Consider the following 25,948-nt stretch of genomic DNA (forward strand, 5'->3'; position numbering starts at 1 on the left):
CATTTCAAACACCTTTATCAAACTACCCTTGACTATTATGCCCGTTTTCTTCTGATTCTCATTTGTAGTGTCAGATCAAACCTCCAGATAAAATACCAACAAAGCAGCCCCATGGTCAGATCTTTCCTATATCCAGCTGTTCCCAACACTGCCCTCTTGTGGTCCCAGCAAATATTGTCTGCAGCCCCCCCTGAGCCATCGAAGCCTCATGGAACATCTCCTGCCACGGTCTGTAGCCTACAGCTGAGTGCAGTTATCTGTGGTTAATTTGTTTTAATGAATTGAACATTGTGAGAGTTGCTTCACAGAGACAATCACAGTAAACGGTCCTGAGAGGAAGATAAACTGCAGAGGAAGAACTTCATGTGGTTAGTGAGTTTCAGTACCATCTAGGGAGGTTTTCACGATCAAAGGTAGAAATTCACTATTTTCAATTTGCACGCCTCCTCTTGCAAGATGAGACCGACTCTGCACAGTCACAACGGTGCAGGCGACTGACTGCTGGAGCATGTTTCTGTTGCATAGCATGAGTGCAAGTCATTTACCACAAAAGTTCCCTGTTTTACTGAAACTTGCCAGCTTTGCATAAAAACAGTTCTGCAACAGGAGTGGCTTTCCTCTGCACTGCAGCGTGGCAGAGTGGTTGAAAATGCAAAGAGAAAAAGGTGTTACAGATCAAAAAACAAGACAGGAAATAGTTTCACAGAGGGACAGAAAGAGTCTGAAGCACTGAGAGGGAAGATGAGGAAGAGATGGGGGTGGGTGGTGGGAGGGGTGGAGCTGCTGCCCCCTCAGGCAGTGTAAGAGAATCTTTGCTGGCCCCGGCTCAGGGAGGGAGCAAACAAGACAAAAAAAAATACAACTCGAAACCAAGGAAGGGGAGTGAGAAAAAGGAAAGGGAGGAGGGGGAAGCCTGGGAGTAGGGAGTCGAGGGGCGGGACTTACTGAGAGCCTATTGGTTTCAGGCTGTGTCAGTCATTTCACTTCCTCCTTGGCTGTGGCAAGATCATAGATCTGGGCAGGAGGGAGGGGGGAGAGGGAGGTACCCTCCGACAGATCTCTCTCTCTCTCTCTCTCTCTGCTTTTTCACAAAAAACCCTGAACAGGGGCTGAAACTGAAACAGGGCAAGACTCGTAAAAGGAGTGCAGACTCTTGCTCTCCTTCTTTCTCACAGTTTCCTGTTTAAGGAGGCCATTTTGTAACTTAGCAGGAGGAAGAAGCACAACAAAGTTTGGCATTGTTGTTGTTTTTCTTCTCTCTCTCCCATGGCTGGGAGTTTCACAACCAACTTTGGACTTTCTCCTCTGCAGAGCAACTTTCTTTTGGACGAGGGAGGTGAAGGAGGGCAGGAGGTGGAGGCAGGAAAAGCAGCGGGAGGGCGGATTTCTCCCTCAGTGTATCTTTCTTTCATGAGTCTCGTACACCTACTGCTCATCCTTGCCATGCCCGGACAGTGAGAGAAGTCTGACGACGAGAGAGAGCGTGACAGAAGAGGCAGAAAGGAGGGAGAGAGAAAAAAACCCCGCCGCTTCCTGGATAAGGATTTCTTCCTTGATCCACTGGGAGGGGGTGGACACAGGACACACACAGGAACTTGGACCCGTGTGTTTATGTGTGTGTGTCTGTGTGTCCATGTTTCAGTGTGTGTTCCCCTCTCTCCTCCAACTGAGACAGTTTGAATGAGAGTGGGTTTTCAGAAAAAACTCCAGACTGCAAACACTGGGCGTGTTTGTGAACGTGTGTGTTGAGAGCTTTTCTGACAGGACTCAGAATGGCGAACGCTAGCCCTTGTATTTCCTCAGGGGCCATGGCCCAGGTCTTCTTTCCTCCCGGGGGCTCCTCGCCGCCGGGCTCAGCTGTGATGCAGCAGGCACCCTTATCCATGCCCTCTATGCCCACTCAGGGTGCTTTTCCTGTGATGGATCTGACACTAGGTCAGTGTGCCGGCGGGGTTGTGATGCCCTCAGTTCCCACCACGCCAGCGGGGGTGTCCTTCATCATCCAGATCGGCCTGACCAGAGAATCTGTCCTGATGCCCCAGACTGCTGACCTGGCTTATGTGAAACAAATCGCCTGCTCCATTGTTGACACCAAGGTAGGAAAGAGTGAGTGAAAAAGTGAGTGTGTGTGTGTGTGTGTGTGTGTGCAAACAGGGGAAGGTGGTGTGTGTCATATGCTTTCTCCAGCTGTTGATGTCCAAGGCCTCATATCTGTCCTTAAGTTGTTTGTCAGACACCTGAAATGTGTGCGTTTCTCTCTCTTTCACTCTCTTTTTGTGCGCCCACAGAAATCTGTGTTTACGCTACACTGTTCTCATAGGTAAATGAAAGGGTTTCAGCGTGCAAGTGTTTGAACAGGGAGCTGTGACAGACTTTGAGGAAACTTACAAAATGTCACATTTTTGCTCGGCTCTAATTACACCAATTAGCATTTTTTCCTCACAGAACTGGAAGAGAACACTGTGTTCAATTAGGCTTTGTTATGCCACATCTAGCACAGCAGAATAGCAGAGGGATGTGTGAGGGACTTAGTGTTTGAGACAGGGTCACAGTCACTTTCACCTGGCTGCTGTTCACCCATGAGCAAATTGTATACATGCCATACACCAGACAGGAAATCCAGCCTAGTAATTGCAACGCCTTACATGAAATGTGACAGCTCATTTATAAAAGCAAGCATGTCTCAGCATGCAGCGAAACAAACACATCCATTTGAGGAGCACTTTCATTATATTTTCCTACCAGTCAAACAGGCTGTAGGTGTAAGGCGGGATGTGGATCAGGTGTAACCAGCATTACACATCATACAACTTAGGCTATAATACTCTGAGTGCTTATCTGTGTTTGCAAGAAAAGTCATGAAAGTCTGTGACCTTCTTAACTTTGTCCCTTTCACTTCTCCTCAGTGCAACCTCAGAAGTTTTGCATTTCATGCCAAAAGAGCACAGTAGGCCAACTTTAGTCTCTTTGCTGAGCGCTTCAGTGAGTTTGTTCTTTCTTTCTTTCTTTCTTTCTTTCTTTCTTTCTTTCTTTCTTTCTTTCTTTCTTTCTTTCTTTCTTTCTTTCTTTCTTTCTTTCTTTCTTTCTTTCTTTCTTTCAAGTCCTGTACAGCTTCTTTCACCCTACGCTATAGTAGGTTTTTTTTTTCTGTTTGTCAGCATCACATAAACTGAAGTTGGTACCACAGTATTTACGATGTGGCTTTTTACTTTATCAAACAATGATTACAATCAATTTCTAAATAATAGTGTGTAGCCTAATCACCAAAAATGAAAGGCGCTATCATTCAAAAAAAAATTGTGCGACCTCTCCACTACGCTGTCTCGGGGTATAAGCACTAACTTCTGAGTCCTAATTTCACAGAATGTGGTAGTTAAAAGACCTATAGGGGAACAATATCTTCAAACAGAATTGTCCTTTTTTTAATTAAACTGTAACGTAAAACTTCAAAACAAACATGTGCAGGGTTGGCTAGGGAGGTGAAGTACTGACATCCTCTTTGCAACAGGAAGCAATGGGTGTTATGGGAAATATGGTCTTTATTTGAGAACTGCCTGCACTAGTTCACTCAGCCATATACGACCACTGAACTTGCAGCACGATGGTCTCAGCCTGTATGCGCATACTGCAGCAGAGAACACATGCAAAAGATACATGTTAATCCTACATTCAGGTGGTAGCAGGCCATGTGCTTTTATTTGCCAGTTGGGCTGGCAGGTGATTAGATTAACAGATTTCCACAGTCTGCTCAGAGCAGCTTTTGTAAAACTCCCCACAACTGCAAATCTTCCAGGAAATACCGGGAGCTCTCTCCAGCCAGCTTACCCACTCTGCTAATCTGTTTCACTGCACAACAGCCTTTGTTTTCTCCCTTCACACGAGTGGCTCTCAGCAATTCGGTGAGTGCATCAGATGCAAAGAAGCCCGCAGCATCTGTCTGCTGCACAGCGCTGAGGAAGAGGAACATATATGGTGGGAACAAGTTACAGGTGTTAATTTACCTTCACCAAAATCCAAACTGTAGACTGCATGTCTCGGCCTGTACAGTTCACTTGTGGCTTCACTGTTCCTCTTTTTGGGGTTTTCGCTTACAAACCAAAACTATATAATTGTAATGGCTGTCGTTGGCAGTTTGAATACTCTTATGATTGTCTTTTTCAAATTCAGTTGCACTGTAATCGAATCGATCCCTTTCTTACATTGTTTGAAAAACCAAACCACCACAAAAGATCAAGATAAACTTGTATCACCCTAACCAGTTAGCTCTGTGACTCAACTCAGTGGCTGTTTCACAATAAAAGTCCCCCATCTCCAAGGGCACAATCAGTTCCCTTGTCAAAAAAACCCCTCTTAGATTGCCGGATCGCTGTATAAATCAAGTGCATAGTTTCACATTCTGCAGTACATTAAAATCACATGGGACCAGAACACTTGGAAATCGAATAACAGCCGTGCCGCAAAGGGACGCTGCTGCTGGACTTGCTTCTCATAGTCAGGTCACCATGATGAACCAGCGAGGGTTGGGTGCTTATAAATTTACAGTTGGACGCAATTTTAATGGCTTTTTGGAAATATATTCAAGAAAGATCCATTCATTCACCTGCAAAAACAACGGAAAACAGTGGAAAGAAACAGTGCAGCTGTTATCCATGACTAATAAGAACAAGTCACAACACATGCTTCAGGCAATCACCTGACTCTGACTTGTGTACAAGTACAGAGGAGCTGGATGTAAAAAAAAAAAAATCAAATGTGGCATTTGATGAAACTCAGGATGATGCAGTGCTATGTGGGACACAGCTTGGGCTTCAGGTATTTTCCTCAGTGACTTCGCTGGGTCTTGTTGGCCGTCATAACAAAAGTTATGGGACAACTCCATTGTACAGTATGTTGTCCATGGGGGTAAATCCACACTAGAGGCTGCTGTCAGGAAAGGAGTCAGATGCAAGGCAGGAAGCAGATATGCGAGAGTCAAGAAAACTAATGACAGCCTGACTGCACTGAGGTCACACTTAGGATTAGTGATAACACAACCTGGGCTATAACACAACTGAGTAACATAGTCAGAATCCCACAAAGCCTCTAACATGGTAACACCCATCTCGACTTAACTTTTTCTTTTATTTTTAGAGAGGAATGTTGATTCCACAGCTGAATTTAAAATACACATTGGGCACCAGTTTGTGGTTCCTGCTCTACGGCATTGGATTTGGAAAAGCTCGTCAGCAAAACAGGAGAAATTAGCGGTCTTTTTGTTGTGTACCTCGCTGTTTTAAGATTTAACGATTTAAAAGATCCCAAATATTGCATTAGAGAATGTTTGGTGAACATAAACCTGTGTGTTTTGGGGAATTACTTTACACACAGCAAACATTGTGTAGCTTTAATGAAGAGCTGAAGCAAGGTCATTGAACAGTATCCATGAAATAAGATGATCTTACCAATTGTGAAGATATTTCAGTCCTTTAGAATGAAAGGAAACTGATTGTTAAGGGGATAATCAATAATAGGATTATACATAAACTGATTTAACCAGTAATCCACAGATGTTTTTAGCATTAATCTGGAAATTCTTGTTTGCCTTATTTACATCTCCCTGGCTTGTCTATGGATGGGTGCGGTCAAGTGTAAGATAAGTGTGCCACAAATTACACTTAATCCTTCTGTGTGGTTTTTGCCCGTCCTCTCTGTGCTTCCTCTTGGTTCTCTAGTAAGAAATGAAAAAAAGAGATAGGTATATTGAGATATTCCTAAATATTATTGATAGGTCAAATGCATACATTTTTCCAGTACAAGTACACATCTCACATCTAGTGTGGCAAAGCAGGAATAGGTGGTCATGTCCAGAGCCATGTGGTTATCCTCGACTGTTAACGTTGACTTTTTTTTTTGACAAAAGACAACAAAAGTACCTTCATTTCCACTAACAAATAATCTGATTTTGCTTTCAAGCCTTGTTAGACCAGTTACACAAACACAGTCAGCATTCCCCAAAATCCCCTAAACACAAACCTCCTGCCCTGCTAGGAGCTCCAGCTTTAGGCAGGAGATCTGGACAATAGACAGTTTGTCCTGGTCTAGTCAACTGAGTGCGACAGGAGTTGGACTGGATGCATGAATGCCTACATTGGTGTGTTTTAGAGGGGTAGCGAAGGCCGTTTGGTACCCCACACCCCCGCCCACGGTCATCTCTCCCATCCCAGAAAGGGTGAGTCACCGGCTCTGTTTATTCACAGGCTCCCTCCTTGTGTTCCATTGACATGTTTTTCCATTCACTTCACTGTGGAGGAGCACACGATCCCCTGGCTTCAGCTCCCGACACCAACCCCATCCTACAGCTCTTGTCAATATAGTCTCCTATGATCCGAGCATTAACCTCGGTCTCCTTAGGCCAGAAATCCTAATCCACCCTCGGTGACAAACAGTTTCTGGACTTTGGACATTCCACACCTTCCTAAAACCTAGTTTGGCTCTGTACCTGGCAATCACGTTCACCAAAATCCCATCTAGGCGGCCTATCTCCAACTAGCCCGACCCCCTCCTCCTCTTGATGGAACAAGGACTAATAGTCTGGGCTGGCTACCAGGGAACTCCACTCAACCCTGCTGCATTTGATGTATTCACTTGTTCAGCCTCACCGACTCCCCCATCATTATTTCCTTACCTTAGTTTGCCTTTTTCACCCCATCTAATAGTGTTCATTTTCTCTTTGTACCTGTTTTTGTCTGCTTTGGATTCCTTTCCTTTCCTTTCCTCTTCTGTTTCCTCCCACTGTCTTCCCTCTCCACCTCCCGCAGATCCTGAACTTCTGCTCCTTATCTGCTCATCTGTGGTTCCTTATCATTAACTCCCTCTCTTTTGCTCTACCTCCTCTTCCTTTTTGCATCCCATCTCCTGTTCATCCCCTTTCCCTCTTTTTGGACTCATTCACCCACTGCCACCCTTTCTGAACATTGTCTGCCCTCTTGAACACACTTCAAGTGCGTGAAGATAAATGGGGAAATTGACGCTTGTACGATCCAGCATGTATACTTCATTGGAAGCAGTGAGTCAAAAATCTTATACTCCATTTGTCAAGTGGTTACCTCAGCTCGTGTGATTCATGTTTTCCAGCGGATATTTGACTAGTGACAGGTTAAATCAAGGCTTAGGTTTTTGAAAACAAGGAGCCACAGAACAGTTACAGTCAACAGACTGCAACACTCAGGTCTGGGTTGGCTTTGTTTTCCCTCCCCGGTCTAGTTTTCCAAAAGGTGTGTCGAGCTTAGGAGTTTCTCGTCTTTCGACACAAACAACTTGTTGCGTTCCGTCATTAATGAGATGCACGGCAACGCGACTTGACGTCAGTGGGTGTGTGACAGTGTACGCGCGGTTATGTCAGCGTGTGAACATGACTGAGGACCTGTTGAGGCTCATCAGTGTCAGCTGTGGTGGTCACGTTACTGGGCTGCTGAACGTGTCTGCAGACTGATCTGTGACCAGTTACGACACATCTACAGTAACGGCCATCGAGCTGTGTCAAATCCAGCAGTGGATACACAGGAAGCACGCCATTGTTAATTCATTTAGAATGTAGAAAGTGCTAAACATTCAGTCCCTCGCTTGTATAATGTAAATAAAAATGTAGGTCACAAAAAAAGATGTCACTTTGTCTTGCTGGATGAGGCCAGTTAGAGCTTCCACCTATGAAAATCTATGAAACTACTGTAAATGAACAGAATAGAAGACAGAGGCTTGTTATGATCTTTAGGTAGATGTGTAGTAACACACACAGACACACACACACACACAGCTGTGGGGGAGAGCCCCTGCCCTGGCCATTGTTTCCACCTCCGTTGTGGAAGGAGCTGTTTCTTTATCTCTCTCCCTGGAGAAGCAGTTTGGCCCTGGGAATGGGATCATACACACCACCTCCTGTTTACCTCACTCTCCTGCACATGTATTCTACACCCACACACACACACACACACACACATACACATATTGTAAAGTAAAGTAACAGTTGGCTGTGATTTCCCAGATAAGGGCCTCAGTGTGCGAGAGACTTGACAAGGTTGTATTGTTTTTTTGATGAAAACAGTTTTGTGTTCAGCGTGGCTGTGGCTGAGGACACTGACTTAATTTGGCTCTGATTTACAACCTACAGCTACACTTTCATCCGCTGAAGTGATCTAATGTCATGGGGGATATTGTCTTGCTGCTTGGATTATTAAATAGCCTCCTGTATGTGTCAGAGATACTGGGCAAATACACCGCGCTTATCAGCCCAAACCTTTGTTAACCAATGAATAAATGCCAGTCAATCAGCAAGACGCTGGCAGGTGGACTTGCAAGTGAAAGAACAAACCACGCCTTCACCAGGCCACATGACATCCGATGACTGAGTGAAGATAACAAACACGGCCTCTGACCAAACGCAGCAGCTTGAACTAAACGCTCTGTACCTCATCTAAATATTTTATCAAATTAAACTTAACGCCTTTAAAGGAAATTATATTGCAGTTATTTATGAGGGGTGTAGCAACATGTATCAGTTCTGCTTCACAAACCTCTCTCTCTCAGTGTGTGTGTGTGTGTGTGTGTGGAGGGCCTTGATTTGCATGGTAGCGGAACATCTTTGCATGACTGACCGTGCTTGGTGTCTCCTGGCTGTTTGGCGGTGTGCTTCAGGGGAAGCTACGTCCGCGCAAGGACATTTGATTATTCAAAGCACACACAGTTGCCACACACTGAGCCCAGCAACAGGATGTTTATCAGAGAGAGAGAGAGAGAGAGAGGGAGGGAGGGAGGGAGAGAGGGAGGGAGGGAGGAGGAGGAGGAGGAGGTATCCCTCCTCCTCCCTCAGACAGAGATGGACAGAGATGGAGAAGTGGTTGCTGAGATTAGGGTAAAGAACATATAAGAAAAGGCCACAGCCCCATGATCAACTCGGTGGTGCTTCTTGTTGCGATGTTAGTCAAATGGCAATGAAAAGATGCAAAACAACTGATGCCAAACCAGCACTACAAATCAATGACCCAATTATTACCTGCCATACTTAAAACAGAAGTAAGCAGAATATTTGTGTTAATATAAGTCTTAAATAGTTCTATCTTCCGACGGGAATCACTTATATAGAGTGTTTGGTCTGAAACACGGGTCTGTCAGTCACTCTGCTCTGCTCTGAGCTGAGGAGAAAACATTCCTTGTATCCTACAACCTTTATCCAATGAGGAGAGAGAACGGCATAAAGGGGTGGTCCTCTCTGTGTGTGCAGCCAAGGGATGCGCGTGAATGTGGTGATGTAGGGACGAGGGCGGGGGCTGCTAACTCCATCGGCTGACAGGAAGTTAGCCAAAACGACCGGATCGCTTACTTCTGCTTTAAGTCACACCCGCAGGTTTTTCTGTATGGTGTGAGATAATAATGGACATTTCTGATGTAAAAAACAGCTGTCTGGTTGTTTGAAAGTGTTTTCATGGCCACGTAAAATCATGTCCAAAATGAAATCCAAAGTGCAATTATCCACTTGAACCGGATTCTTGCTTCATGTGTTTCTCCAGTCCCCCTGCCTGCATTCCTTCTCTTGTTCTTAGCAAAAAGGAGACCTTATGATACTAATCCAGCGATTAGCATCGGTAAAAACGGTTTTGTGCCGTAATCCAATTGGGAGCCGCGGAGCAGGGCTGAGCGGCATTTGGTGACATGTAACCAACGGGGGAGAGCTCGTACCAGTTAGTTAGAGAGTATTTCTCTGCATGTCGCAGAAACGGTGCAGGTTAGATTAACACACACTCACTTTTATACAACGAAGAGAGAGAGAGAACTAAGTGATGCCTGTCCTGTTTGTGACTTCAAAAAAAAACAACTAAGTTAATTAAGGGACCAGACTTTGTGCCAGTCCTTTAGTTCTTGGTCCTTGTTTACCGAAGCAAAGGACAATGACTCCAAATGAACCAGTAACATATCCTGCATGATCTCATAGAAAAACAGGCAGAGCTACGCCGCCACAGGCCATGAAAGCTTTTACTGTTCTAATATCAAGTGTGCGAAAAGCGTGTGTGCGAGAAGTGCTCTTAAGAAGACTGCAGACAATGGGGTCAGTGTGAGGGGCCGACGGGGTGAGCTGTGTTGGTCTGGGGCACAAGTGCAGTATGTGTTAGTGTGGCCCCAGACACATGTGCATGTGTATGTGCAGAGGATGCTCAGTTATGAGGGGAAATGGGCAAAATTTTAAGTCTTACCTCAGTAGATAAACACATGACATCAATACAGACGGCCGCTCAGTGGAAAGTAGTGTGTGGACATCAGCTCACAACATGGGGTCTGAGGAATCTTGGGAATATCCATAAAAGAAATACTGTGCTGTGTTATTCTATACTCCAATTCTATACGGGATGAGCGTGATTGTCGTAGTACTATACCGTTACTGCTCAATGAGAGGCCTTTGTTATTCATGAATGCCTTTTAATCTGCAAATTACACACCCAATGAATACAGGGACAGAATCAAATATCAGGTAGGTATAGCTGCCGTTGCACAAAACGCTGGGGACGGGAGAGAGTTGAAGCAACAACGGCTCATAAAGGCATCCACAGATTTGTCACATGACTGGAGTCCAGTGTGCAGCCTCCAGTGGTTTTTTTTCCCTCCTTTTGTTTAAATGAGAAGCTGAAGTCACGCAACACATCGCAGAGAGGAGAGGAGTGAAAATGGGGGGAAGAAGCCGGAGTGTGTGGACAAGAGGAGGGGGGGCAGGTATAAAAGAGCAGGGGATGACTCAGAGTGCAGTAATGTGCCCATTGTGGCGCTCAGCGCGCAGCTTTATGTGTTTGTGTGCTCATCGCACTTGGCACACGGAGAATGTGCAAACACTCATGGCCCAGTGTGTGTGTGTGTGTGTGTGTGTAGATTTTTAAAAAAGGATGACGTGAAGAGTGAAAGCCTTCAAGTATTGTTGTCATTTTTTTGGCATCAGTAAGTTCTGAAGAAATCTCAGTCATTGTAGGGTTTTTTTGTGATGTCAGAGGCAGATGCTTCAGCAGTGACTGCACTGTCATTGTGTATTTATTTATTTATTTTTACAATCAGTCATCAGTTAATTACAAAGCACTGCATCCCTCACGTTAAACATTCTTGTTACTGGAAAAAAAAAACCCACAAATCATTAATTTTAATTAAGGAACACCTAACTAGTATAAAAACATCTAGATTATCTTATGTTTCCATCTGCCTTTTGTCATGTGCAATAAAAAGATAGAAATCTCCTTTTTTTTGTTGCTTAACCTCTCTGGAAAAGTTGAAAACCTGATACGAAGAACGTGTGATGGAAAATGATGATGGAAATTATGACCATGAGGGACCTGCTTTCGCTTCTTCTTTTGTATCCTGTATTGTAGGTGCACTGTGTGTTCCTGTGTTGCTCCGCCAGTAAAGTGGACCAACATAAAAACACAATGACCACCTTACTAAGCCACCTGCCATTACCCAGAGTCCCCAGAGTTAAACAGAAGTGTTTGATTTGATCGTGACGTCTTCGCACTTTCCTCACAATGTTTCTGTAACAGCAGTGTATGGAAACACTGATTTTCTTTTTTCTTTTTTTTTTATTGGAAACTGGCTGAAGATGTGTGCATCATTTGGATGGAAAAACACCTAATATCCCTTTAGGACCCATGGATTTAGCAACCAGGCTGAAGTTTTTCCAAACGAGAATACACAACATCTACTCACATCTACTGACTCTCAGTTGCATCGCAGGCCTTTCCAGTAAAATCTGAACCTCTCAGAAATATAAAAGAGGGATATGCCTAGTCTAGAAAATATGTTGAAGTAGTTTGTTTAGCATATTTTATTATTTATTGCAAATGATTTTTTTCTAGAATTGGGGCCTTAGGGTTTAGGGTGCTGTCCATGCAATCACAACATCCCTTGCTCAAATCAATGACAAAATATTTGTTTAAGTTAATAATACAAACTGAATATGAATATATTAACAGTGAATTGAACAGACAATAGACCGTTTCGGGGCTTAGCTGGTCCATAACTGCAACACAAATGTCCAGAGGATGATGGATACCTGTATTATTTGTTTGAACCGAACTGAGGCAGGTCTGATGAAGTCTTTTGAGCATCAGCACCAATCAGCACAGTGCTCACTTTGCTTCCATCCACCTTTGTTTTCCTCTGTACTTTTACTCAGCTCGGCCCGTTTTCTGTCTCTCCTGCTTGTCATGAATCAGTGAGTCGTTCAACTCCCACAGATAGGTCTGAATCCAAAGTTCCTATCGGCTTACCTGCCCGGAACCAAGCCAAGGAAGGGCCGAGGGGAAGAGGAGGAGGAGGAGGAGGAGAAGGAGGAGAGGGGGGTTGATGGAGAAAGGAGCAGCCACGGACAAAGGCTGGTTCAGAACAGCAGTGCACGTCTCCTTTATCCCCAGTCCCCTCTCTCATGCCTGGTCATGGGTCTCATGTTACATCTCCGTCCTTCTTGATGCTTGGAACAGAATGAGATGCTTTGTCCCTGCGCTTCTGCTTGAGACTAAGCTCTTTCCACTTACTGACACACAAGCACACACATACACGCACACAATTCTTTAATTTAACCACTATACAGGGCCTCTTTACATCTGCTTCTTCCTTGAACTTTGTCCATTTCAGTCAACTTCATAGTTTCACTCTCTTTCTGTCATACTCTCTAAACTCTTTGTGACATGTGACTCTGTCTTTGCTTGACTTCCACACTCAGGCTGACAAGTTCTTTTTGTGCGCACAGGGCTCAAAGGTTCTTTGTGGTGTGCAGGAAACATGTTTACACATTTAACACGTTTGTTTATATATACATACAGTATATATGTATATATAGGGTGAGCGTGTGTGTGTGTGTGTGTGTGTGTGTGTGTGTGTGTGTGAATTACTCAGGTCATGTGCTTGATGAGTTTTTGTTTCGACATGCAAGACACGCAAGATGCACACTTAGGTATGCATGTGTGCATGTTTTGCATAGAGGGTTGTTTGTGTTTATACACATTTACATTATCACTGGGTATTGCACTTGGTATTTTGTGTGTGTGTGTGTGTGTGTGTGTGTGTGTGTGTGTGAGAGAGAGAGAGAGAGAGAGAGAGAGAGAGAGAGACCATACGCCCCCCCTTCCACTTAGTCTCACATAGTTATCTTTGGTATGTGAAACTAGAAGTTCAGGACTGTGAACCTGATTTTGTCTCTGCTCTCCAGGATGACTGGCACACACACACACACACACACACACACATGCTCACACATAGAGAGAAAAAGGCAAAGTACTGTATACAGTACAGTAGAACTGTTTTGCCTGTTAAGTCTATCAAGCACCTATATCTTTAAATACCAGCCTGTCCAACATGCAGACTGATGTAATATGCAGTACACATAACGGATTCTTATCCGTCAGCCAAAAAAAGTTTAATTTTTTCTTTTCTTTTCCCCGTAATTGATGGTCTAGTTAACAATTTCTTTACTTCATATTTAATGAGCTTTCCATGGTCCAGCCATGGAACACCCAACTCTCTGCTTAACCCATGAAACTGAATTCCCATTGGGTACCACTCAAGGGGGCAGTTGTCGGTCTGAGAAGTGAAGCTCACTTCCGCATTCAAAAAACTGCAATCCCCTCGAATTCCTCTGGGGGCTGGTGTCAGAAGGGAGCATTCCCCATAGACCCCCATGTTAAAATCGCCGACTTTGCATCCTCAGTAAACATGTTAAAAGCCTGGTGTCAGAACGTTTTTTCGTCTCAATCGATAGTTTCTACCCCCGCACACACTCTGAGGGGGGTGAATTTTTTTTAACTCTACCGTTTTACTGTTATTAGGTTAAAACTCTGGCCAATTAGGGCGCGGAAACGTTGAGTGACAGGTCCGAGCAGCTCCGTGGACAGCTGCTTTGAGGCCAGTGGGCGGGTTCTCGGCCGGCCAATCCAACATGGCGCTGTTCAGGCCGCCATATTTGAGTCACAAAAACGACTCCCCAAAACCAATGGGTGACGTCACGGACGCTACGTCCATTCTTTTTACAGTCTATGGTTCCACTTTAAAACCTCCCTCCCGTCTCTCACGCCCAGCCTCAGCATTATTGCTACAACGGGAAATATTGTATCCAGGAAGAAAGAAGCCTTTTGCATTGGGCCTTTAATGTCTCCTTGTAAAGAAGCTGATTGTGCTAGATGGATTCTCATTATTTCCATTGATAAACTACATCCTGCTGCACAAGCGCTCTGCTCACTTTGAACCTCTTATAACAAGTGCATGTGGTCACACATACAAGTGTTGCCTCTACTCTGTGGCTATTTGTGTGTGTGTGTGTGTGTGTCTGTGTGAGAAAATGCGTGAGAAAGTGTGTGTTTATATCAATGTGAGGAGCGTTGGCAAAGATGAACAGACAAATACTTCCGACAGAAACAGGAAAGCTCGGGACATGCACCTCCGATCACAGGTGTGTTTGTGTTGGAGCGTGACGTTGCTGCGTGTGAGAACACCCACTCACTGATGAACTATCAACAGGGTTGTAGGATGTGACATGGTAAACTGCGGTACGTCACGCAGCTTTTAAGTTGTTCTTCCTTGTGTGTTTGTGTGTGTGTACACTTCCTTTGTTCATTCATCTTCAGTTTATCTCCTTTCTTTGTGTCTGTAATGGCTGTTAGTTGGCTGACGTCATGGATATTAGCCTACTTAGTTCTCTTGGCCTGGTGGCACAGACCTGTCACTCTCTCCTGTGATTTAAACACATGACGTGAGCATTTCAAAGACAACTTGTTTGTTTTCTTAAAAACCAGCATGGTTTGCTCTCTCCAGGTGAAAGAGGCCACAGGGAGGGCAGGAACGGCTGTCTTTTTTTTTTTTTTTTTGTCGTATGCTCCGTCACTGAGGCTAAAAATAGGCCACGTTGGGGCCAGGAACACGTTTGTTCCATCGCTTACACTGTCAGCACAAAAGGAAAAAATTCCTGCGTTGCGCCAAGTTGTTGTCAGGAGCTAATGGGGGCAGATCGTTTGACGTCTTTTACATGCCCGTTACCACAGCAACCCCTCATTAAACACCTCATCACTTTTCAGAAAGGTGGGATGGGGCGTTCTGAGTCCCGTGCCTGACATGTTAACAAGGACTGGGGCAGTTGTGGTCCAAGAATTAGGTTTTAGGAAAAAGGACTCTTCTGTAAAAAAAAAAAAAAAAAGATTTATGCAAATGCAAAATCAAAAATACACACACACACAGAGTAAAGCACATGTGAATGAAAACCCCTTTGTCATGAGCCCTGAGAATGAGTGTGCATGCACTGAACGCACACTCATGGGCAGGATGGTGTGTGATCTATTACACAGTAAAACATTGATGTTTAAATGTCTGTTGTTTGAAGGGATGCAGCGTTGTTTCCTCTCGACTATAAAATGGCTCGATCAGGTTCCTGTTGTGATAACCAGAGACACATCGGCGTTAGAGGACCATGTAAGGCTGTAGAGGGTCATCGTGTTTACAGAGCCTCGGCGTGCAGTGTCACACTCCGCAGGTGCTTGTAGTTTATCCGCACTGAATCTCAGTTGTTGATCATGTGTTGTCATCGTTTGGAAGGGGGGATGGCCATGGCCGATTCTGCTGGAGGCCGCAGTGTTGTTTCTGTAACGTACTACGCTCTGTAAACACAAATCCAGCTCCTGTCGCTCTGCAACATCTCAGACCTCGATCGTAAAAGTAAAGCAACACCTCCTACGGACAATTCAAAGTGGCTGGACTTGGAGTATCATTTTTATTCCATTACACTCTTAACTACTGCTGACAATACATCTTTCCAGAATGTGTCACTTGAGCTGTGCTGTCAGTGCCACGGCGCAATTACCCTGCTCTGCTACGTGCTACACAATGTGGCAAGCAACGTTTTTTTTTCCCATTTCATTTCATTTTTAGTTTATTTGAAAAGGGACAGTGTACATAGTATATAAAACACTGTAAAAGAACAAATGTATATGCACCTGAGTTAGAGTTAGCTAAAAAGCTAGTTTTCATCGTTAGTCCCCCTGCCTGATTGTGAAGGGCAACCTTTCAAAAGAGCAACAATAAAATACCATATGAAAAAGAAGAAGGTAACACATTCTATACACATTTGGAAGACAATAACACACATTCGCGATGACACTCAGCAATACACTCAAAGTTTTCTTCGCACACTAATCAGAAAAATGTCATGGGATTGACTTTATGAGCTGCCGGCAAGCTACAATATCCAGCATTATTGACATTAACTCTATAAATATTGCTATCGGCATATGCTCAACACAGTGCTGTGTACTTTCTGTGACTATGGCAACTCCTTTATATATTCAACATGCCATTACTCTTCCTCCTCAGATGCACACCATGTTCATACTTGTGTTACCTTACACCTTAGCAGTAGAAACCACATGTACACCAGTTGCAGTTTCCTGCCTTGTGGAGGTAACGGATAACATTAATACTTAGAATACTGCAAATGCTAACTATAACACCACAAAAATATCTGATAGGAACAGCTCTGCAACTGCTTACTGAGTAAATGAGGTCAAAAGTTATATACGGTGGTTTTATGGTTAAATAGAATGGGAGTGATGCAGCATTCATGATGCAGGAGGTGGACAGAAAACTCCTTTAAAGTGTGTGTGCATGGACCTTGTGGAGTTTCCCTTTTATGTGGTGAAACACATGTCAACATGTTGATGTCAAAGAAGACAGCAGCCACTAATAGTTGACAGGGCTGTTTGAGTGGTTGGGTTAGATCCCAAGTATATTGTGCGATGCTGCGTGTGAATTCCTAACTTCACAGGGCGGGAAAGTTGCTTTCATTTTTGACATTTTGCCACTGACGTAAAGTCAGATTCAAGGAATAAATGTCTCCCTTTGATGCAAATCAGATCCACGAGTCTGCATGAAAAACTGTCCCACAAGAGAGATGTATTTTATAAGAAAGACAACAAAACGCAGTCTTGATCTTGGCCTGCTTTGCCCTATGAACTGCACAGCTCCTGTCAGATGGCACTGTTGATGAGTTGGTATGTGGGTGTGTGTGTGTGTGTGTGTGTGTGTGTGTGTGTGTGTTTGCCTGAGTGTGCGTGCTTGTATGTTTGTGCAGCTTGGTGGTCGAAGGTGGCTCACGCTGCGCTGCCGGAGGGGAAGTCATGAGGAGGATGAAAAGCAGAAGCAAGTGTCTTTCTCAGCAGGACATAAAAGTCTTTGTGTTCTTCACACATGCAGCATCTTTATATAAAGACAGTCTATATTTGGCACCGCTCTACAACCGTTTGAGGCCCTTGAGGTTGAAATTAAACTGACTCAACTGGACATCAGTAGCTAGTGCTGCACGCTGCTCATTGTGTGCAAGCATCAGTGTTTTGATAAGGAGATGCTAACTTGTTACACTCTGCATGGTTCTGCTGCTGTTCCTCGTCTTTGTATGCACATTCAGTTAAATTTCACACTGGGTTAGGGTTTGTCTTTGAATGAAAAGATAAGATTTTTTTTTTTTTTACAAGAAGCTAATCTGATGCCTCGAGGAATCAGCACAGACATAAAGCTACAGGTTCCAATTTTTGTCTGCACTTGTTGCACATACAAACAACAGATCTCAGTCACTACCTCTGAGCTGATGACCTGCATCGTATGTCCAGGGGCAGTGGTGGTCAACAAGGAAATGAACAAACCAACAGAAATATGAGCATAGGCGAGAGGAAACGGCAGCCGGTGCTGTGGCATCAAATGTGTCTGTGTTTTGAATACATTGTGTCTGAGCTCAAATTTCTCTCACAAAGGCCTTTTGCTCCATGACATCACACCGATATGATGAGAAAGATTTTTTTTTTTTTAGCATCTGAGTGATACCACTTGTGTGTTTGTTTTTGAGTCTTTTTCGATCCCTTTGTGCGGAGTGTGTGTTTTTAATAACGACCGAGCGGGTAACACGGATAAATGTGTTTGCCCTCATTGCCGTTATTGACAGTAGCAACAGCACACAGAGAAAGTGTCAGTTGTTGGCGTTTAGCGTGACACCCATGTGTTGCTGCATCTCATACGTCTAAATTTAGACGTATGATCGTTCACTTTTTCACTCCAGTTTGGACAACTTCCTGTTAACTCCATCAGTGCCAGTGTACCAAACACTACCAAGTCCTATTATTAGTGGGGCGGATTAGCTCAATATTTTACACCAATCGTTCACTTTGTGATAAAAGCATGAAATTTGGTGGATGTGTTGGTGAATATGTTTCAAACAAATCTGGATATTGGGCCACCTCAAAAGCGCCCCCTAGTGGCCGTGGCAGCCATTTGTTATGCGAATAAATGAATGATTAATATAAACTGCCCTTTTAATAATACCAACTGGTGATGTATTGTATATTGTTGGAAAGCCTGATTAGTCACCTTTACAACGAGGTACAGCTTGTAAGGATCGTGCGTTCATGGAAGGAGCAACAGGGCTAAACGTGTGGGTAGCGCACCCCAAAAATGTGCATCCCCTGTGGGGCAGATTAGCTCAATAAATCACAAGAATTGTTTATTTTGTGGTAGAAGCACAACATTTGGTGGATGTGTTGGTGGATATGTTTCAAACATTTTTGGTTTTTAAGGACCCTTAAGATGTCTACTTAAGATTTTTGCTTGTTGCCCGGGTCAACTAATGTTCCATGGGGGTTTTTTGCCGGTCATTTTGAATTTATGTCCGCACGAATGGCGAAAACGCCAATTTTCATAACCCCTAAACCAGACATCATACAAAGACAAATGAACACACTTTTTCATATAATTATGACACCAGGAATCAAATGGAAAGGTCACTGGGTCAATGGGTCAATGGGTCATATTTTCAAGTAGCCAGGAATCAAAGAAAGTTTAAAATGACAAGAAATTATGTTGTGCCATCTCAGGCTGTGGAATTTAATATTTTATTATAGTTTTAATGTTTTCCTAATCTTGTCAACCCTGTTACCGACATAAACTTTACAATATACAGTATTTATAATTAGAGATTATTGAGAATATTTTCTATATATAGTCTTAATTATAATGGTAACAGTTGAAATTCTATTTTTTTTAACCATTTTTATCAAATTAATGACAACAACAGGGTTGAAGTTATGGTAACAGGGTTGACAAGAGTAATAGATGACAGGACACACATTCTATTAGCAATTAAATATAGTTTAAATTTTAACTTTTCAAAGTTGAAAAGTTACCAATTTCATGGTGCGCTACCCACACGTTTAGCCCTGTTACTCATTCCATGAATGCACGATCCTTACAAGCTGTATCTCGTTGTAAAGGTGACTAATCAGGCTTTCCAACAATATACAATACATCACCAGTTGGTATTACTAAAAGGGCAGTTTATATTAATCATTCATTTATTCGCATAACAAATGGCTGCCACGGCCACTAGGGGGCGCTTTTGAGGTGGCCCAATATCCAGATGTGTTTGAAACATATTCACCAACACATCCACCAAATTTCATGCTTTTATCACAAAGTGAACGATTGTTTAGCTAATCCGCCCCACTATATCAACTTATCAATATATCTGGTTCCTATTCCAATCAATCAATCAATCAATCAATCAATCAATCAATCAATCAATCAATCAATCAATCAATCAATCAATCAATCAATCAATCAATCAATCAATCAATCAATCAGACTTTATTTATAGAGCACTTTTCATACAAATGACATGTAGCAAAGTGCTTTAAGAACTAGTTTGGTGATAGCCCAGTGAATGTTGTTGGTATGGCAAGAGTATGAAAATAGTAAGCCATGTGATGTATTGGTTACGATGCTGTTGCAAAACCAAAGCGTGACAAAAACCTCAGAGATTGCAAAGATTAGATTGCAGTTCTGCAGTGACAGTTTCATTCGCCACTTTTTTCTTTTCTAGGTTTAGTTTTCTAGTCTAAATGACAATCATCCACCAGAAAACAAATCTTTAAAAAAAAATCACAAATATAGACTGCACATAAAGTCCAATAAATGTATAATCATCTAAATTATTGATGAATAAATGGCAACTGATTTTAGTAAAATGTTTGTTTTTTGCTGAGCTGTATATCACATCTTCATTTTCACTGAAATGTGTGCCATTGTATTTTGATTGACCAATCACTTAATCTGTTACAATGCATCCATATAGAAAGCTATGAAGAGACACAGGAAATCCAGGTAGAACAAAATGCATTTGACTGAAAAGGTTCAAATGGACAAAAACATGGAGATAAAGGATTTTTTCTTTCTCTCATTGTGCTGTGCAGATTTCTAGGTTCCTGTGCTATTTACTCAGTCCTCCTCCACGGAAAAAAACATTTCATCATCTCCAGCTCCGAACACAACATCGAACCTTTGAATAAAGTAGGTTAGTGATGTCATTAGTGAGGACGCGCTGCTGGCCGGCCTTGACGTTGCATCAGCTTTAGAGCAAGGGAGTGGGCCGCGTATGGTACCGACGGTGTTAGTGGATGGTTCAGCTCACAAAACAGGACAGAATGCCTTTTCTTTTGTTTCTTTTCAGAGTGCTTTAAAAGAAAAAAAGAGAGACAAAATAGGATAAAATGGATGATGAAGAAAGTTGCATATTCCAGAAGAAACGTTAAGATAATAAACACAGCACCAAAGAGGAAAATAAGAGTGATGGGAAACAAGGGGAGGGGTTGGGATAAAGAAAGCCTAGTCCATAATTCATTTCACTCATAATGGCTTCATTGGCCCAAAGAGCTGCAGGAATAGGGCAGGCAACACAGGGAAACCTGATCCCTGGTAACCCAAAGAAAGCAGCTAGAGACACAACCCTGTCTCCAGGCAAACCACACTATACTCTATACTACAGTGCATATGATAATACAGACAGTAGTCGCACACACACGCACACGTACACGCACAGTCTCCTGCAACCGCACTCCTAACCTCTACCCACACAGCTAGTATGAAGTGTACACACACAAACATATAGACGTGATTATGCAATTATGAGACGGAGCAAATGTCATTTTTCACCATGTTCACATTCAGACAGAAGTAATGTGTGGCTTTCTCTGCTCTTTCCAACCCTGCACTTTGACTGGAAACTGGAACAGTGGGAAAAGAAAAGAAAAGAAAGAGAGAGAACGGTCATTTTCTCAGAGGGAGCTGTGGTTTTGGGGGAGTTGGGATATTGTGCTTTTCAGAGGAGCTGTAAAGACGTGTGGTCTGCTCAGACGTGGCAGCTGCAGTTGCGGTCGGTGCATTGTGTATGTGTGTGTGTGTTTTGGACAGTAGGCGCAGGATAATATGACTCGCCTTGTCTCTTGGGTAAGTGAGTGAGCAGCAACAGAAACAGTGTGGGGCTAATAGCGGAGAGGCTGGCATCGGAGAAGGGGGTTTGCAAATGATTTAGGCTGAGGGTTGTCTGTGGATTTGGGCAGAGCAGGGAGTCTCCTGTGATCTGGGATCTGTGGGTGTTTGCAATTACAAGTGGCAGCAGTTGGTTTTATTTGTGGCAGTCCCAGGTACTGATGCATTACGTGTTATTACATGATTCATTCCTGTCAGAGGAACTGTGGGTTTTTTAAGTCTGGAGTCGGGAAAGTTTGGAGCCTCTTTTCATAAATGTCTTTATTGTCCAATTGACCCAAATTTTAAAAAAAAATCTTTAGAAGTCTGTTGGGCACATAGCAGTCTAGACTGTATGTATAATATTGATTACAGGGACTCAACAAGTGGCAGGGATAACTAACATCTCTTGAGAGACAGTAACCTAGTGCAGAAAACACAAACAAAGACACAAAGAGATTTTCTCTCTCGCTTCTAGACATGCAGATAGTTTGAGTTTTATCTCGCTGGCTTTTCAGATAACCATCTCGGAGTTAGTCTGCCTCCGCCACAGTCCAGTGGTGATGATCTGAATTTCTTTTGTGTTGCTCACAGCACTGAAAAATGCCAAGAATCCATCATTAGAGTCTCTCTCCATAAACAGTAGTGTCCCTGCTACTCTGAATAAATCCACAGGCCTAGCTCCATTTGGTGTGACTGGAACTCCTACCCAAAAGGAGCAGTCGCTGAGAAAAAACCGTTGACAGCATGTTTTATGGATTATTCAGACTAATGGGTTTGTGAGCGTGGAAAGACACAAAGTTGCTTAATGTTTAAAATTCTGTGATCACCGCTAATGAAGTGAAGCCAGTTGTGGGAATTCAGCTCAAGGTGCTGCTTTACCCTCACATGACACGACATCGCTGCCACTCATATCGAGTGCAGTGCACCCTTTTACTGTAATTATGGGTGATTGAAACTATGCCACTGCTTGCTGCCACCCTCTAAAACAGTGGTTCCCAACCTTTTTTGGCTCGTGACCCCATTTTGACATCACAAATTTCTGGCTATCCGCGTCAATCAAATTGCGCCAGCTCAGATTTTATATGTTGCGTTTTATTTGAACTCGATTTATATTCAAGAAAGTGAAAGAATACAGTTGTTTAAAATTGTCTGTGGTGTTTTTAATCATAATTTTAAAAAGAATAATAATTTTTATCAGTAATTTTTTTTTAATCAATTACTAGACATTTCTGGCAACACCATTTGAATTCCACGTGACCCCACGTGGGGGAAAAACACTGCTTAAAAGATTGACATATCAACATTCCCCTGCAATCTATTCTTCATGAGTTGGCTGACCCAAACTACTTTTCACAAAGCTGTGGTCACCCTCTGTTCTCCAGGGTCAAAGCTCTTGTCCTCACTTTCCATTGTTGAGACGTCATGGATCTCCCTCAGTGCAGAATGAAAAAACCTTTTCAGAGTAGTCCACCACATGGAAGATGATCTCTTATAGACAAAAAAAAAGAAAACTAAGTGCATGGCTAGATGCAACTAGGTGTAATTTGTAAAAAAAATAAAAAAATCTGCCCCCCCCAGTTCAATCTTACTGAGATTCAAAACGTCTTTCAGCTCATGGTTTGGGTTTTATGACCTGCTCCTTTAAGCTCACTGCATCAGTGTCTCTCATCTGTGTTGTTTTCAAATGCAGCCAGATTTCCAGCAGTATACAGTGTGTGTACTGCTGGAGTGTCCAGTGTGCACTGCTGTAAAAGCAGAATACCCTTCCTGTCCAGCACCAAGCAGAAGATAGACGAAGCCAGCTGGGGAACACAGTGAAGCATAAAGTAGCTAAAGAACAAGTGAAAAAGCTGAAAATCTAAACAGAGCTGATACGAATACTACTGTACCACAGCTTCCATTCACCAAGTGATCAGTGCATTCATCGCTGTGTCAGACAAAACCAACACAGCTGTTACTGCTCTCTTTCATCTGAGTGATGCTGAGTTCAATATTGCCTCCATCCCTCAACTCCTACCCCTCTATTCAATTCTGTCATCTTCCTCTGTGGAGGCTATAATTTCCTTTGTCATGTTTGGGAATCAACTTTGTATAATGGGTGTGCTGAACAAACAGAGTCATTTATACCTCAGCGAGACACTGATTTGCTCACACACCTTTCACTTTAATTTGTATACCACCTCGTTGCTGTAGCCCTATACTATGTGTGTTTGCTTTTTTCTGATTGTAGATGTATGTAATGGTTGTTAAAACCACCGTGTGCCTTTTGTGTCTCGTTGTTGACTGTGTGGTCAGTAGCAGTAGCTCACACCAGCGGGGCGTGGTGGACTCACTGTGTAGCTTGGCAGCGGTACAAGCCAGGCCTGGATTTCAGATGTGGTACTGTGGAGTGCCTGTTGGGAAATGAGAGCGGGACTATGTGTGTGTGTGTGTTCAGGAGAAAAGAAGGGGAAATGGGGGGAGGGTTTGTGTGTGTGTGTGTTGCTGTTTGTAAGCAGGGTGTGTCTGATGGTAAGTGAGGAGGAGGTGTATGTGGGTCGTTCAGGGCTCCCCTTCCTGTAAGTGCATGGCTCGAGACCAACCAGATGGTGAATCCTAACTCTCACATGGGAAAAACAACAACAACAACAAGAGAGAAGGGGAGGACTGGGGGGATAGTTGGTGTTTATTCCTTTTCTTCTGTGTCTCATGTTCTCACCAAAAGGCAAATTAATTTTAAAGATGTATACCTGTGGTGTCCTGTGTGGTGTGGCCACTGAAGTGAACCAGACAGTATTAACTATTCAGGAGAGCAGGGTTTCCCCTCGCTCTGCTGACTTCTGACTGACACTCTCATCTCTCATATCTCTGGAGGAGCTTCATGGAAACACCTGTGTGTGTGTTTGTGTGTGTGTCTGTGGGTGGTGTGTGTGTACTTGTGTATGATTGATAGGAAGATAGGATAAAGTTTCTCCTTTTGTCTTGCTCTCCTCATTGGCCAACTTGCTAGATTAGTGGAATTCAGCCAGTGTCTCTTGTGTATCAGTTGTTATACGAGTGTGTGTGTGCGAGGGTGCGAGCGCTCTCTTTGTACTGTATAACAGGGCAATATAGAATTGGTTAAAGGTATACAGTAACAGGGCCGTTGCTAGGAATTCTGGGCCCCCTTAAACAATACTAAATTCTGGGCCCCTACCCCCTAACTTTTCCAGTTTGTTTTCTTAGACTACATATGTATTATCATTTTTTATTTAGCCTACTTTGTTTTGATGCTAATGCAGCATTACTATGAGTATTAGTCAGGGTCTTATGCAGAATAAATAAGTCATACAAAGATTAGACTACTGGTTTTTTTTGTGGGCCCCACTGGGCGCTGGGCCCCTAGAATTATCATCACCTTTCTCCCCTATACAAGGGCCCTGTACAGTAATGCCATAATGCTTGATTACATTAGGACATCCCTGTGTTGTACCTGCATGTTGCTGTGACTGTTTGGGATCTTAGCTGTAACACACCCTCATGTAATTTGAACTTTCTCCCAGCTTGAATATAAACAGGGTCTGTTGACTTAATACAGTATTTGTCAGTTGATGGGATCTTGAGTGGCCCACATGTTGCACTGTGCAACAGTTATATCAAAAATCTAAACAAAAATTCTTTGTATTTTATTATGTAATGAGAATAGATATGCATCGATCTGTGAAACAAATTTATCAAAATTATGAAATATACATTGAAACTTTCAGATGTGCCTTTTTCACATTATGCTCTATTTGGATTTACAATGAGAAATTTGTATGTGTATGTGTGTGTGTGTGTTTCCTCATGGCTTGTTTTCTGCTGTTATAGCTGGTTGCTTCTGTTTACATATTTGTCTGTTCATGCTTTTTCTGTCAATAACAGAAGCTCAGTTGAGCGTTGATTTGACACCTGACAGGCCATATACATGCACCATATTGTTGTGCTGCTGACATAAAGCCCTTTACCAATCATTCAAGTACCAGCCTTCCTGCAGTCATAATCACAATGTTCTGCCTTTTCCAGGGTTTATCCTTTAACATTTCTCTCATTCCATCTTTGTTTTGTGCTCTAGTTCCCAGAGTGTGGCTTCTATGGAATTTATGACAAGATCCTGCTCTTCAAGCATGACACATCCACCAACAACATCCTGCAACTGGTCAAAGCTACTGGCGACATTCAGGAGGGAGATCTGGTGGAGGTGGTGCTCTCTGGTAAGAAACCAACATCTCTTCTCTTCTCTTCTCTTCTCTTCTCTTCTCTTCTCTTCTCTTCTCTTCTCTTCTCTTCTCTTCTCTTCTCTTCTCTTCTCTTCTCTTCTCTTCTCTCCTCTTCTCCATCATGTGCCATTAATGTGCATGATAGCCATATTAAAATCGACATGTCCTTCCTCTTTCTCTCCTCTATCCTCTGCAACACCACTCTTGGAATCAGTGCTTATCTGCTCATTTTACTACAGGTAATATTTTCCACTGGTCTAATCTGTTCTCTCATTGTATCAAACTGCAACACACCTAATGTCAGGAAACAAAACCCATCTATTTTTCCATCCTGTTTCCACCTTATCCATCTAATCAGTCTTTATTCTGCACCGTTACAGTAGTGTGATTGTATC

The 25,948-nt window shown here is 43.1% G+C and overlaps 1 protein-coding gene across 4 annotated transcripts in view; it reads left to right on the forward strand.

Moving 5' to 3' along the window:
- The first annotated feature begins 1,100 nt into the window (after positions 1-1,100).
- Positions 1,101-25,948, forward strand: part of prkd2 (protein kinase D2) — a 35,846-nt gene continuing 10,998 nt past the window's right edge. For all 4 annotated transcript variants that reach the window (XR_015037502.1, XR_015037503.1, XM_085796457.1 and 1 more), the window contains exons 1-2: positions 1,101-2,096; positions 25,409-25,547. Coding sequence is in view for 2 of the 4 variants with exons in the window: in XM_085796457.1 (XP_085652583.1) it covers positions 1,773-2,096; positions 25,409-25,547 (463 nt within the window). In the remaining 2 variants the exon portion in view is untranslated. The remainder of the gene's footprint in view (positions 2,097-25,408; positions 25,548-25,948) is intronic.

Source organism: Trachurus japonicus, chromosome 13 (genome assembly GCF_045865225.1).
Source record: "Trachurus japonicus isolate A0001 chromosome 13, Traja_1.0".
Lineage (NCBI taxonomy): Eukaryota > Metazoa > Chordata > Actinopteri > Carangiformes > Carangidae > Trachurus > Trachurus japonicus.